Source organism: Macaca thibetana, chromosome 15, assembly GCF_024542745.1.
Source record: "Macaca thibetana thibetana isolate TM-01 chromosome 15, ASM2454274v1, whole genome shotgun sequence".
Classification (NCBI taxonomy): domain Eukaryota; kingdom Metazoa; phylum Chordata; class Mammalia; order Primates; family Cercopithecidae; genus Macaca; species Macaca thibetana.
In genome coordinates this window covers 28090752-28104968 of record NC_065592.1, presented here as the reverse complement: position 1 = coordinate 28104968, position 14217 = coordinate 28090752, and the positions used below count along the sequence as shown (strand labels likewise).

At 36.2% G+C, this 14217-nt stretch overlaps 1 protein-coding gene across 9 annotated transcripts in view; it reads right to left on the bottom strand.

Annotated features, from left to right (window-relative positions):
• The window catches only part of SHOC1 (shortage in chiasmata 1), a 98510-nt gene that overhangs the window by 24426 nt on the left and 59867 nt on the right, over positions 1-14217 (bottom strand). For 7 of the 9 annotated variants that reach the window (XM_050761415.1, XM_050761414.1, XM_050761418.1 and 4 more), the window contains 5 exons: positions 13430-13549; positions 12048-12224; positions 7823-7927; positions 4102-4280; positions 2748-2820 (listed from right to left, as the gene is read on the bottom strand). In XM_050761415.1, coding sequence (XP_050617372.1) covers positions 2748-2820; positions 4102-4280; positions 7823-7927; positions 12048-12224; positions 13430-13549 — 654 coding nt within the window. The remainder of the gene's footprint in view (positions 1-2747; positions 2821-4101; positions 4281-7822; positions 7928-12047; positions 12225-13429; positions 13550-14217) is intronic. The other 2 variants (XM_050761416.1, XM_050761422.1) reach the window with 1 other exon arrangement.

Sequence of the window (14217 nt, the reverse complement as noted above, 5' to 3'; positions counted from 1 at the left end):
CACATGACTATAATTTAAAATATTAGTTAACTTTACTTCCTGCACTGATGAGCAGATCTATGTTGCTATATTTGTATATTTGAGTTCAATCTTTTTCACCAGTTTTAGTGTGTACTAGGTATATAGAGAGGCACTAATTGGCACATTCATTTGTTCAATAAACTTTTATCGAGTGCCTTCTATGTTGTGGGCATTTTCCTGAGTGCTAGGAATATAAATTAGGGTATGATTTGAATCCCCCAAAAGCAGACATTTTAGCGAGGAAAACAGATAAGAAGATTATTTCTAAGGGTGATAACACCCTTATAGCCTGAGATGGGAAGTGGTGCCTTAGAAGTATGCACATAATGGCCTGAGAGCACAGAGGAAAAGCATTGAAATCAAGCCTTCCTGAACAAATGTTTTAATTAACTTTTTAAAAATGTGTAGGAGTTAACTTCCTAATGAAGGGGGAAGAGTACTCTTATAGCAGGAACAGGAGGTATAAAGGCATAGAGATATGAAACAGCATGATAAATAATTTGGTAAGGTAAGAGTAAAGAACTATTTTAGGAGATGAAGATGGCAAAAGATGCAGCTTATAGAGGGAAGAGAAATGGTAACCAAACGGTGACATAGGTTGACAGTGGTATATTATTTTATTTTTAAGACTGAAGGACTTAAACATTAAGGAAAACAGTCATTAGAGAGAAAGGTTGGACTAGGAAGTAACTGATGGAACAAAGTACTTGAGACTGCAGGAGGAGATGGTATCCAAAGCACAAGTGAAAAACTGGTCTTCAAAGGGTGGTTCATTTCTATAGAGAAAAGAGGAAAGGATAAAGAACAGAGAGAAATGCAGGCAAGTCTATAAATGGTGATGGAGACAGGAGGCAGCCAATGGTCCCCTCGTGAAACCCCTCCTTAAAGCCTAAAACAGCCTGAAGGCTGAAAAACCAGACTGCCGGTCCTGGATGAAGCCCAACCTTTCATGACTGATTCTTTCTGAATAATGCCCACCTGCGCGCTGGGAAGATGGGATGAGGCCTTGGGAAGTTCCTGCTGTTTGAAGGAGGGAGGATCCTGTCCTCTCCTGTTCCTGTGTGATAACCTGGGATTCAATCTGTGAGATGGCGGCCTGTTAACAGGAACTCCTCTCGCTTTGCTGAGTTTTTTCCTTTTCACCCAATAAATTCTGCTCCTCACCCTTCAAAGTGTCTGCGAGCCTAATCTTTTCTGGTCATGTGATAAGAGCCCGGTTTTTCTACAACAATGGTAGGGAAGGAAACTGAGGAGGACACTTACATGATTAATGAAAATTAGAAGGCACAATTCCCTTCCAAAAAATGAAAGGATGGGTTAACATAGTAGGAGTTTTTGGTATAGTCATTTGGAAAATAGGAGTGGAACTAAGAATATACAAAAAGATTGTTAAGATGTCTTAAGAGCCCAGGTAAATTTAGAGGGCATGAGTTTGTAGTAGTACCAATCTATATGGCTGTGTGATTCTCTCCAATAGTGCTCAGCATCTCAGGTGTAGGAATAGAGAAGTTAAATGAATTGATTGATTCAGGATTGAGGTTTAAATGAAAAGTACAATAGAAGCATAAGACTGATTAAAGTGATGGGTCAAATCACTGAGTCTGGAAAGAAAAGGAGATGAAACAAAAAAAGTAGCTGGTAGATTATAGATCTCTAAGATGTTGAAGATCATGAAAGAGCTATAGGTATAGACAAAGAGCAATGTATCAGAATTTAAAATTCAGAGGTAGGACAGTTATGCATTATCACAAGTTCCATGGCATAGCCAAGGAACTGAAGATGAATATAATTTTTGTTGTGGAGGCCAATGAAACTATAAGTCCAGGGTGTTGAATGAATCTGTCACATTAGGAACATTAAAGACACCTAGAATAATGACAGGACTAGAAGTGTAAAGAATACCATGAGCTAGGTACACAATTGTCCATGGATGATGGGAAATGACCAGGTGGTTAGGAGATGATGAGTGGTAGACAATGGTATGGCAATATGGCACAGCCTCAAAAGGTGGAGGAATAATGTTTTGAAAGTGAAAATGGAAAGCGAGAAATGGCTTTCTCATCTCTATGAGGCATATATATGTAGAGAAAATGATTAGCTTTTATATGAGAGGAAGTAGTATCATGGAGAAAGTTGGGCTTGAGTTAAGACAAAGGAGATGAAGAATGAGAAGAGTTTGCATAACAAGTAATGGATTCTACAGCACAAAGTGGAAAGGGTTGACAGAAGGGGCAGTAGTGGGTAGAAAAGTGTAGTAAGTGAGGAAAACAGACAAGAGAACTGAAGAACTGAGAGTTGAAGAAAGAATGATACTAAAACGAGAGTCCTAGTTTCAAGTCCTGATTCCCTAACTACCTGTGAGATTTGGCAAGCTACATCACCTTTAGCACGAACTTTAGTTCCTTTATTTGTAAAACCGAGTTAATAAAACCTATTCATAGAGTTGTAAGTAGCTAATATTATTTAGCAACTAGTAGGCAATCAATAAAAGGTGTCAATTATTAGTAATAACAAATACATATAAACACCTTGTAGTATATTTATACTGCAAACTTATAGTCCAGATTGATTTAAAAGCTGGTTAGATCCCAATGAGTTATACACTTTCAAAGGGTGAATTTTATACTATGTTAATTATGTCTTAATTTTAAAAGCTGGTTAGATCAATACATTTTTATAAGTTCAAGCATTTGTTATCAAATGAAGCATAATTTAAAACTGCCTACCTTCTATTTTGTTAAGAATTTGAATGAGTAAATGTTTTTCACCATCTGAGTCCATTCTTATTATAATCAGTATCTAGTCAAAAATAAAAATTTCATGTATGTGTGAATGATTATTCTTTTTCACAGTTTTAATACAGTGACAAAAATAACACACTTTAATTGGTCCTATGAAACTAATGACAATAAGATTACAAAGCAAATATTTCTGTTGTAAAAGATGTCAACACTTAAACACAAGGAATATATTCTGTTAAGATCAAATATCGGTGAAGAAAATATTTTGGGATAGGGCATTCTTAGCATTCTTCAAGTATCCCCATATATGTGACTATCAATACATAGGTTGTCTCTGTTAGTGTTAAATTCAACTCACACATTTAAATTTGTTGGAGAAAACCAGTGATCTACCGCTATATTTGCTGACTTACCATTACAGCTTTGTGGGGGAGAGGTGGGGAGAGCAAATCAGTTTCAATTTCAAATTTCTCACTTAGATTAAATTATTTTAATGACTTAAGAAAGTTATTACCCAAGAAACTATAAAATTGTGGTTAAGAAATAGGAGGCACAGAGTGAAAAATCAAAAAAAGGCCACATAAATTTATATCTGGATTTTTAGTGTAAACCATTTGAAATGCTTTTCTGCTTGATAAGATTTTAAAAAGCTTTTTCTGTTAAAACTTCATTAATGCAATCTTTATATGCTTGATGTAGGGTAGGCAAATAATTGTGAATGTAATCCAAGGCATAAAACTAAATGTTTGTTTTGGTGGAATCATATGAGATTCTGGCTCGGTATTTTAAAATAAATCATTGAGTTGTATTATTATGTATATGTTCATGGACTTATATAAGTACCAGACAAAATTTCTGACAATTGGAGAACCAATCCATAGGAAAACCATGCATAATAAAAACTAAAGTTTGTTTATTTATTTATTTAGAGACAGGGTCTGGCTCTTTTTCCCAGGCTGAAGTGCAGTGGAACAATCATGGCTCACTGCAGCCTCAACCTCCTGGGGTCAAGAGATCCTCCCACCTCAACCTCCCTAATAGGTGGAACTATAGGTGCACACCACCATGCCTGGCTAATTTAAAAAAATTTTTATAGAAGCAAAGTCTCACTATATTGCCCACACTGGTAAAGTATTTTTAAATTTGAGACATGAATAATGATGCAAATCATCCTTTCTATGGTTCTGATTCTGTTCTGTTACCTTATTCAAGGACTAAACCATCAAGGGACTAAGTAGTATAGACTACTTCATAATTTTAAAGTTAAATGCAAAAATGTATCTTACATCCAATTCTTACTTAAACTGATTATTTTACCTGCTTTATTCCAATACTTAACCTTAATTTGCTGTTGACTTTGCATCCAATTTAGTATCTGACATTGCAATTCTTGTATCTTGTAGTTGGTTTCAGGCTTTTTCCCCCTAATAAACTGTACAATTTCCAGCTGTCTCCAAATGTCACCCAAATGGGGGCCTAAAATGCTGTTGTAGATATCTTTTGCCTTTGATAAATATCCTATTGAAGCAAAATTAGAAAAAAATTGTCTAAGTCTTTGCTTTTAAAGAAACTCCACGGTAAAAAAGGCTGAAAGAAAATGAGTCAAAGCAGAGACAGTTAAAATTTCCTTTAATTGTTTTCTGATTTTGATCAAAGATATTGACTAATAAAAACTTTAAAACTGAGTGAAGCTTAAAAGTATGTACCACATATCTCTTTTTAAGCTATATATATATACACATTAATATATGCTACATACTTTCTGAATATAGAACCTACCCTGCCTCCTGGCTTGTTGAATGCTATTGCACTCTTCCTAAATCCCAGGACCTATATTTACATGGAAGTCCTGTTGAAAGGCTACTTAAGTGGAATTTTCTTGGCATTTTATCTGTACAACTTTTGTACTTGATATCTGCTTATTTATATATATCACTTAGCCTATAAGCTCTTTCAGGGTAGAACATAGGGTATTTATACATATTTAATTCATATGGCTGCTAAAACAGCAGTGCCTAATTCAGGCTCACTAAGGGCATTTTTAAACATAGATTCATCCTTGAAGATTCATATTCAGTACCTCTAGATTGTGTCCTAATGATTTCTCTCCATGTGATTCTGCTGCACAGAATTTTGTGAATTACTGCACTAGAGCACCTGGCATGGTAACTTACATAGATGAGGTGTTTAATGAATATTTGGGTAACAAATGAAATAATAAATTTAAAAAATTTAATGTCTATGTACAAGTTTTACGTATGTGTGCATATTAATTCTATTTTTATATTAAAATTGCTAGACTGATGGGCAACTTAGAGACTGACTTATGTTCTTTCTGCCTCCTTATCTTCAGACCTCCCCCTGATTCTCCATATTGCCATCAGAATTAACCTTTTGAAAAATAAAGGTAATCCAGTAGCATCCCTGAGATTCTTTTGTGTAGCTTAAAGGGCTCTCCGTGATTTGGTCTTTTCTTATTTCTCCAGGCTTAGCTCCTGTTTGCCCTCTACCTTGTCCTCTTCAATCTAACTGCATGGAACTGTTGGCAACATTTCCACTGGTCCATTCCTCTGGGCTCTTAATTCTGCCTAGAATACTCTTTTATACTGTATCTACTTGGCAAACTTCTACTTATTTTTTTTTTAAACATATTCATCTTAAGGATAGTAGTCTCCATCCTTTGTGCCACTACAATATATCTCTGTTGTAATACCTATCACATTCCATAATAAATACTGAATTTATTTCTAGGTTAAAGCCCAGAAGAGAAACTCTATTATTTGAACCTAAAACTCACTACCTTGCCAGGTTGGGAGAGGGGGCAAACTGGAAGCTAGGAGAAAACACATAATTCTGGGAGTGGGCAGGGCAGGCAGCCAGACCTCCATGGATTTTTTTTTTTTTCCTCTGCCATTATACAGAGAGAAAGGACAACCTAACTTGATCTTGGCTTTCAAGAGGTATAGAGGAATGAGAAAGTCCTCTACTAAAAATGTCCAAAGCAACTAGATTATTCATATGGCTTGATACCTGGAGATTAAGAAGTTAGTTTTCCAACAAGAATCTTACTTTTATAGTATTCCTTAAGGTAGATAAATAGTAATGCCAAAGTATGATTTAGTAAATGCATTTCTTAGAGGAACATAAAGAATTCGGTCCAAGTATAAATCTGTCAGTGGTCTCACTTAACTAGGGTAAATCATAGACTACACTACTTAAAGATAAATATTGTTTAAGCCAACCTCCATAAATATTATTTCTTTTCTTTTCTTTCTTTTTTTGAGATGGAGTTTCATTCTTTTTGCCCAGGCTGGAGTGCAATGGTGTGATCTTGGCTCACTGCAACCTCCGCCTGGGGGGTTCAAGTGATTCTCCTGCCTCAGCCTCCTGCGTAGCTGGGACTACAGGTGCGCACCACCACACCAGGCTAATTTTTGTATTTTTAGTAGAGGCAGCGTTTCACCATGTTGGCCAGGCTGGTCTTGAACTCCCAACCTCAGATGATCCACCCACCTCAGCCTCTCAAAGTGCTGGGATTACAGGCGTGAGTCATGGTGCCCGGCCCATAAATATTATTTATTTAATCCAAGGCTTTGGTAAGTATTGAGCATACTGTACTTGGCTAGATCATGCACTTGGCCAAATATTATTACTAAACTACAGCTACCTTTAGAAAGCCCAACATGGTGCTGTTCTTTTTTTCTTCAATTAAACCACTTGAGTGTTAATACTGGACCAGGTTGTCTTATCTCCATCCTCAGACAAGTAAGGATTGGGGACTAACAACCCTACTTTACAGTACCTGAAACAAGCATAAGCTTGTAGTGTCACATGCCCTTTTATTTAGTCACCTGACTTCATTGTGCTTCTCAGCTTCTATAAAAGATTGCTAGCTCTACAAACAGTGAGATTGGTTACTACTCATGATATTAAAACAGAATTTCAGAATCTAGAATATCTGAGATCCCACTTCTTTAGACGGAGTACGTTTATGATTCACTGCTGCTCAATAGTTACCAAACCTTGGATTAGAAAAATAATATTTATGTCTGGATCATAAATAAGAGAAAATGTCTAGGTCTTAGATCAGAGGAAATTTATTTTTACTTTATGTTTGAAATAGGTTCTAGGAACTCTAAATTATAAAACCTAATTCCATAAACATACCATTATTAAACAAGTCTAGGCTGGGTGTGGTGGCTCACGCTTGTAATCTCAGCCCTTTGGGAAGCCAAGGCGGGTGGATCACCTGAGGTCAGGAGTTCGAGACCAGCCTGGCCAACGTGGTGAAACCCTGTCTCTACTAAAAATACAAAATTAACCAGGTGTGGTGGCGGGCACCTGTAATTCCAGCTTCTTAGGGGGCTGAGGCAGGAGAATGGCTTGAACCCAGGAGGCAGAGGTTACAGGTTGCAGTGAGATCACACCTCTGCACACCTACCTGGGTAACAAAGGAAAACTCTGTCTCAAGAAAAAAAAAAAAAGTCTAAATAGTCCTGCAATAAGGGGCCTAAAGCAGTAATGTAGTAAGACAGACATTTTAATTTTGATAGATTATAAAAAAATTCCAAAATCTTAGAAATTTACAATATGTTCAAAATAGTTTGATTTTTATTACCCAAGTAATTCATTTGCTAATATAGACAGGACTAAAAAAGAAATTACAAAAGATCTTACTCCTTATAGTTATATTTTACATAGCAAAGATTCAAAGCCACAAACATGCAATAAGGACCCAAAATGTTTATGGCAAAATGTCAAATCTCACATTAAAAAGTCATGCATGATAATGATTATACAATCAAATCTGCCAGATTAGAGAATCCTAAACCTATTTTTCTAGGTGATGATAGTGTTAAGGACAATTTCTTTTAATGAATACAAGCAGAATAAAATATATATATCTCATTAGAATTATGTTAAAATGTATGTAATGCTTAGTATAATAGAAAAGAAGGCTACATCATTTCTTATAAGGTGCATCTTTTTCAGAAAAGTAAGTTATTTCAGATGAAATATGTAATAGGAAGAAAAGGGGAAATAAAATATTCCCCACCAACCCAATGCTGTGTCCAAGCTGCATGTTAAAAGGACATCTCTAATTGTTACCAGAAGATGTAAGAGAGCGGCATGCTTGAAAGTCATTTCTCTTTCATCAATGGTACCTAAGTAAGCAAAAATACATTTTAAAACATAGACTATATATTACAGTTTTAGAATATGTATCAGAATCTGCCTAATAATGGGAGCTAACATTTATTATTGAGTGCTTACTATATGCCAGGCTGTATATAAGTTGCCTATTTCATTGAATCCATAACAATAATCCTATCAGACAAGTTTATTATGATCCAAATTTTATGAAAAAGGAAATAGTATTAATGAGGTTAAGTAACTGTCCAAGGTCAGTTAGTGAGTAAATGGTAGAGCTGTCATTTAAACTCAGCTAACCTGAGAATTCATGCCCTTGTTGCTTCCAAAGAATATTCAGTTATTTCTACTCCTGTTGGGAAAAAGAGTCAACGATTCCCAGATATGAAACAAGAATAAAAATAAATTCATAACTTGCCAACTGGTTAAGATAAAAGTAGAGGATCATAACATGAAGAAATACCTTGAAATGGAGGTAGACACCTAGGAATATTCATTTAAAGTTATAACTCAAACAAAAGATAAACTCACAGGGACAGGCTAATTGCCTACTTGTGTTCCATTTAGTTCCAGAGCTTTTTGGATGATAGATTGAATTTTTTTGCATATAAAAGTGAGACCAAGAAGATGGGATTCTAGACCCCCTACCCCAATTCAACCAGAGAAGCTCTACTTTTCTTTTTCATGTATTGGGATCTCATGAAATATTTATTTGAACAAAGAATTCTGCTAAAAGTTTGCAAATTGATTATCTATTCAATGAAGATCAAGGCCAATATGTAGTAGGGAATTAAGAGGCAACAGGAAAGCCAATTATGGGTAGTATATTCAGCCCCTAGAAGGACTTGTGGGAACAAGTCAATCATGACCTGCAAGAGATGAGAATAGGGCAGAGAAAACATATTTGGGGAACTAGAAATGTAAAAATGCTTGGAAAATGGAGTACAGACTAGGAAACTAGTTTGGGAAATGATCTGACTTCTTTTAATCTAGGTTTACTTAGTCGTTACTTGTAGGCTTAGTTTTATGTCAATTCCAGGGCCAATGAAAGAATATTAAGTATAACAACTATTCACTTGCTTGGGATTAATGCAATATTGTTCCAATTGGATACCCAACACCATGTCCCTTTTTTGTCCTCCATTATACTTCATACATACTTATGCTGTATATTTTATAATAGTCATCATTCTGCTCAATGATGTTCAAAGCCTTTAGAAGCTCAACCCATATTCAGCTAATTTAAAACCTGAGAATTACAGGACTGAAACTATATCCAGAAGATGAGTTTTTATTTTATGTAAGTCTTGTCTTCTTTCATAAAGGCCAGTTTGCTGACAATTGTTTTTCTATCCAGTAGAATCATTGCCAGAATGCCAGCTCCCCAAAGTGTTGATCTTGATGCCTTTCTGTGGCTCAGGTATTTCAAGTAGTAAACTATGGATTAACACCTTCCTCTCAGATCAGGTATTCTATCTAAGTAATACTACTGTGACCTCAAGGTTTTGGTGATTAAAATGTTGCTCCCCTCAAAGACTGGGCACTTTATATGGAATAAGATTAGATTCAACTTTCTTTTCATTTGTAAAAGAGAGTTAACCTTTAAAAAATATATAGGACATCTAAGTTTAATGAATTTAGAAAACAGACTTTAAAAATAAATTAAGTAGATTCCAGGTAAGATGGAGTAAGTACACTCCACCTTGTCTCTTCCATTGAATACAACTATAAACACAAAACAGAATACATGAAACAGCTATCTGAAAACTCTAAAAGTAAATGGTAACAAGTGGACTGGGGAAGGAGATCAGATTTCAAAATGCCACCAAACAAGTGGTGAGTTTCCTATTTTTTCTGCTTCTGGTATTTACTGGCCTACACTAAAGCAGCCCAAGGCCCACAAGTGATTACCACCATGTGGACAGAAAGAGCTCCAAGAGAAGTCCTCATTTTGTCTAATATAGAAAACTAGGTTGATGTTTTTTGCTTTCAGAATTTTCAAAATGTTACTCATTGTCTTTTCATTTATATTATTTATGTCAAAAACTCTCATGTCACCCTTATCTTTGTTTCCTGCATGTGGCATGTGTTTTTTTCCTCTGGTTCCTCCTACAGTTCTCTTTTTATTATTGGTTCTGAGTAATTTGATTATGTGAACCTTCTTTGTGTCTCTTGTATTAAGTGTTCATTGAGATGTTTGCATCTGTGGGTTTGTAGTTTTCATTACGTTTAGAAAGATTTCAGTCATTATTTCTTCAAATATTTTTTCCATTTACTCTCTTTTCTCCTCTCTTTTGAGAATGCTAATTACAGTATGTTAGGCTACTTTAAGTTGTTCCACAGCCTACTGATGCTCTTTTCTTTTATTTCTTTTTCATTCTTTCATGCTTTACAGTTTTTGCAGAGTGACTGTTTCTATTGCTATGCTTTCAAGTTAACTAATTTTTTCTTCTGCAATATTTAATCTGCCATTAATCACATCCACTATATTTTTCATCTCATGCATTGTAGTTTAGTCTCTAGAAGTTTGATCTAGGTCTTTTTAAAAGTCTTTAACTTTTCAAGCATACAAAAAACAGTAATAAGAAGTTTTAGTGTACTTTTCTGGTCATTCTAATGTCTTTGTTGATTCTGGGTTTGTTTTGATTTATTATTCTCATTATGGGTTGTACTTTCCTGCCTCTTTGTATACTTCATGATCTTATTGGATGCTAGACATTATGACTGTTACCTTGTTGGGTATTCTTGTATTCGTATCAATCCTCTTGTGCTTTATGATGGGATGCCGCTAAGTTCCTTGGAAGTAGTTTGATCCTTGGGGTGTTGCTTTGTGATTTGTTAGGCAGGTTCAGAGCAGTGCTAAGTCTAGGGATAATTATCCCCCACTACTGAGGCAAGATTTTTCTGAGTACTCTCCTTAATCCTCTATGAATTACGAGTTTTTCTAGTCTAGCTGGTAGGAACAGCCATTATTCCTTCCCTGTGTGAATACAGCATAGTAGTCCCTCTAGTCCTTTCAGATGGTTTGTTTCTCCAACTCCAGGTAGTTTCCTCACATATATTCTTTGTTTGTTTGTTTTTGTTTTTGTTTTGAGATGGAGTCTCACTCTGTTGCCCAGGCTGGAATGCAGTGGCGTGACCTCAGCTCACTGCAACCTCTGCCTCCCAGGTTCAAGCGATTCTCCTGCCTCAGCCTTCCAAGTAGCCAGGATTACAGGTGCCCACCACCACACCAGGCTAATTATTGTATTTTTAGTAGAGATGGGGTTTCACCATGTTGGCCAGGCTGGTCTCGAACTCCTGACCTCAGATGATCCGCCTGCCTCGGCCTCCCAAAGTGCTGGGATTACAGGCATGAGTCACTGCGCCTGGCCACCTCACATATGTTCTTTGATCAATCATCTGCTGAATACTCGAGGGAGAGGCTCTGCACAATTCTATACTCTCTGTGTGAAGCTCTCTGCTCTCTAACATTCTATTTTGAACTCTTGTCTGTCTTGGTCTCCCTGGACTCTTACCTCCTGTCTCCTCAACTTAAATTGTCCACCAGGCTCTGCCTCAGGTAACTCTCCCTACACCTTGGCCTGGCAATTCTTTCAAGACAGGTAGCTTGGGTAATGGTAGGGCTCATTTCACTCATTTCCTCTCTCTCAGGAACCACTATTCTTCATTGCCTGATGTCCAGGGTCTTAAAAACTGGTTTTATGTATTTTGTCTTTGTCTTATTTGTTGTTATTTCTGGTAGGAGGGTAAATCTAGTCCCTGTTACTCCATCTTGGTAGAAATAAAAAGCCTAGGATTGACTTTAATTAATCTAGTTTTTGACCTTTTTTGGGAGGAGACTGAATGGTTCATATGCTGACAATAATAAAGTTAGTTTCTGCAATAGGAATCTGTCAAGTAATATATGTCAATTAGGAGCTTCACTAAGAAGTAATGCCAGGTGATATTTCTTACCTTTTTCTCTGCTTAGCTGATCCTCCAGTATTGATTTGGCTGGGTATCATAAGCTGAATTATAGTCATGCCATCATCTATGACTAATTTCTGAACCTTCTATACCCAATTTGTACTAATTTGATACAATAATTTCTAAACATCTTTTTTAAATAATGTGACTTTTATTTGCACTCACCTTGGTGAACAGCATCACTTACTACTTTTTCTTGTTCCTTTAAGAGAAACCTTGTTTGGTCAAAAATAACAGTGGCAAATTTCCAATTAGCAGTAGGGAGAGTACAGGAGGATACAAAATTTTTTAAGATAGGAGAAGCTGCTGCTTCAAGGAGGCAAAATGCTTGGCACTGGCTATCTGCAAAAATAAAAGCATTAATGGCAGTGTTTTAATAAAGATGGTATGCTCATTTTGATAAATGTTATTTCGTGGAAATCTGAATTTCTATCTGAATTATTTTCTGAGTTAAAAATAATGAGATTGTATAAAAACTTATTTTATTTATTCTAAATAAACTAATAAAAACAAACATGGAATTATATCATTTTATGGCTGTATTATTTATTTATTTATTGAGACAGAGTCTTGCTCTGTCACCAGGCTGGAGTGTAGTGGCGCCATCTTGGCTCACTGCAACCTCCGCCTCCCGGGTTCAAGCTATTCTCCTGTCTCAGCCTCCTGAGTAGCTGGGACTATAGGCAGCCACCACCACACCCAGCTAATTTTTGCATTTTTAGTAGCGATGGGGTTTCACCATATTGTCCAGGATGGTCTCTATCTCTTGACCTCATGATCCGCCCACCTCGGCCTCCCAAAGTGCTGGAATTACAGGCGTGAGCCACTGCGCCCGGCCTATATTATTTATTAGAGAGGGTTTATTCCATAATTAACTTGACATGGCAAATATAAAGACCCATATAAAGAGAACTGCATTTTTTTCTTTGCCATTCTCCACTATTAGCATACAATCTTAAGCCAAACAATGAAAAATTTTTCCAGTTATCACTAGAATAACATTATTTAAAGATTTGCATAATCATCTAGAGACCAAAAGAATGAAAAGATATTTGAGAACCTGGGTCATATTTCCTTATTGATTTTAATAATGAATCTGATGTTCTTAAGCAGGCTGTTCTTTAGGAGTCAAAGAATACTCTTCTTTATAGCATAACAAAAAAATCAATATAGGAATCAATAGTAACTTATTTACATCACTCTGATAGCAGGTAAGAGAAGAGAGAGAGCATGATTAGCAGTTCATTTTCCGGACTGGGCAGAAGAGTCCAAGGAGGTACAGTTGTTCTGATTGATATAGGGAAGTAGCAGCAGTTTAAATGAAAGAAGAAATAACACTTGAGTCGCTTGGGTAAGGCAATGGGGAGAGGCAGGGGCAGTGAACAGGGCATTCTAGGTCGGGATATAACTTGAAAGTAGGAGTGGAATGAAGAAATACCTGAAACAAGTGAAGAAAGTGACATGGAAAATGAGGTATGTCCTAGCTATCTAGGAAAGGGCTTTCAAACTAAGCAAATCTGAATGCATTTTAAAAGCATATAACATACCTGACGCTTGAATTTCAATGACATTATCTGTTCCCCTTTCCTGATTTATTTCCTCCAGGGTTTTATTAACATGAACAATAGGACTTTCTTCTTGAAGTGTCAAAGAACATGCTTCTTTATCTTGAAATTCCAATAAAAAATATAAATTTTTGTTGTTCAAGAGGAACTTAATGTTGTTTTACCTTAATTTTTAAAAATATGATAACAGTTGTTAAATTTCTTCATTGAAGCATGTCACTATTAAAGTGAACAACTATTCAGATCAATGGACCTAACACTGCTAGGTAGGAAGATGAATGGCAAAAATGGAAAAAAACTTTGATATCAGATCAGCATTTTGAGCTCAGTTCTGACTCAGTTTCTTCATATGTAAAATATGGATAAATATATCTGCTTTAACTACCAAGTGCAGTTTCTGACACAGAAGGTATGTACTGTTCTACTTAATTTCTCTGTGACTCTCCACATACCCTTTCTTCTACTACTAACCCTCTCCTCTGCCCCAAACCTTCCCTATTTCCATCTTTTTCTAACCAGGCCAATTCTTTTTCTTTTCTTTTTTTTTAAGACAGGGTCTCCCTCTGTCGCCCAGGCTGGGGTGCATTGGTATGATCAGGGCTCACTGCAGCCTTGACCTCTTGGGCTCAAGCAATCCTCCCACCTCAGCCTCCCAAGTAGCTGGGAGCACAGGCATGCACCACCATCCTAGGCTAATTTATTTTTTAAATTTAGTATTATTATTATTATTATTATTATTATAGAGAGAGGGTCTCCCTGTGTTGTCCAGG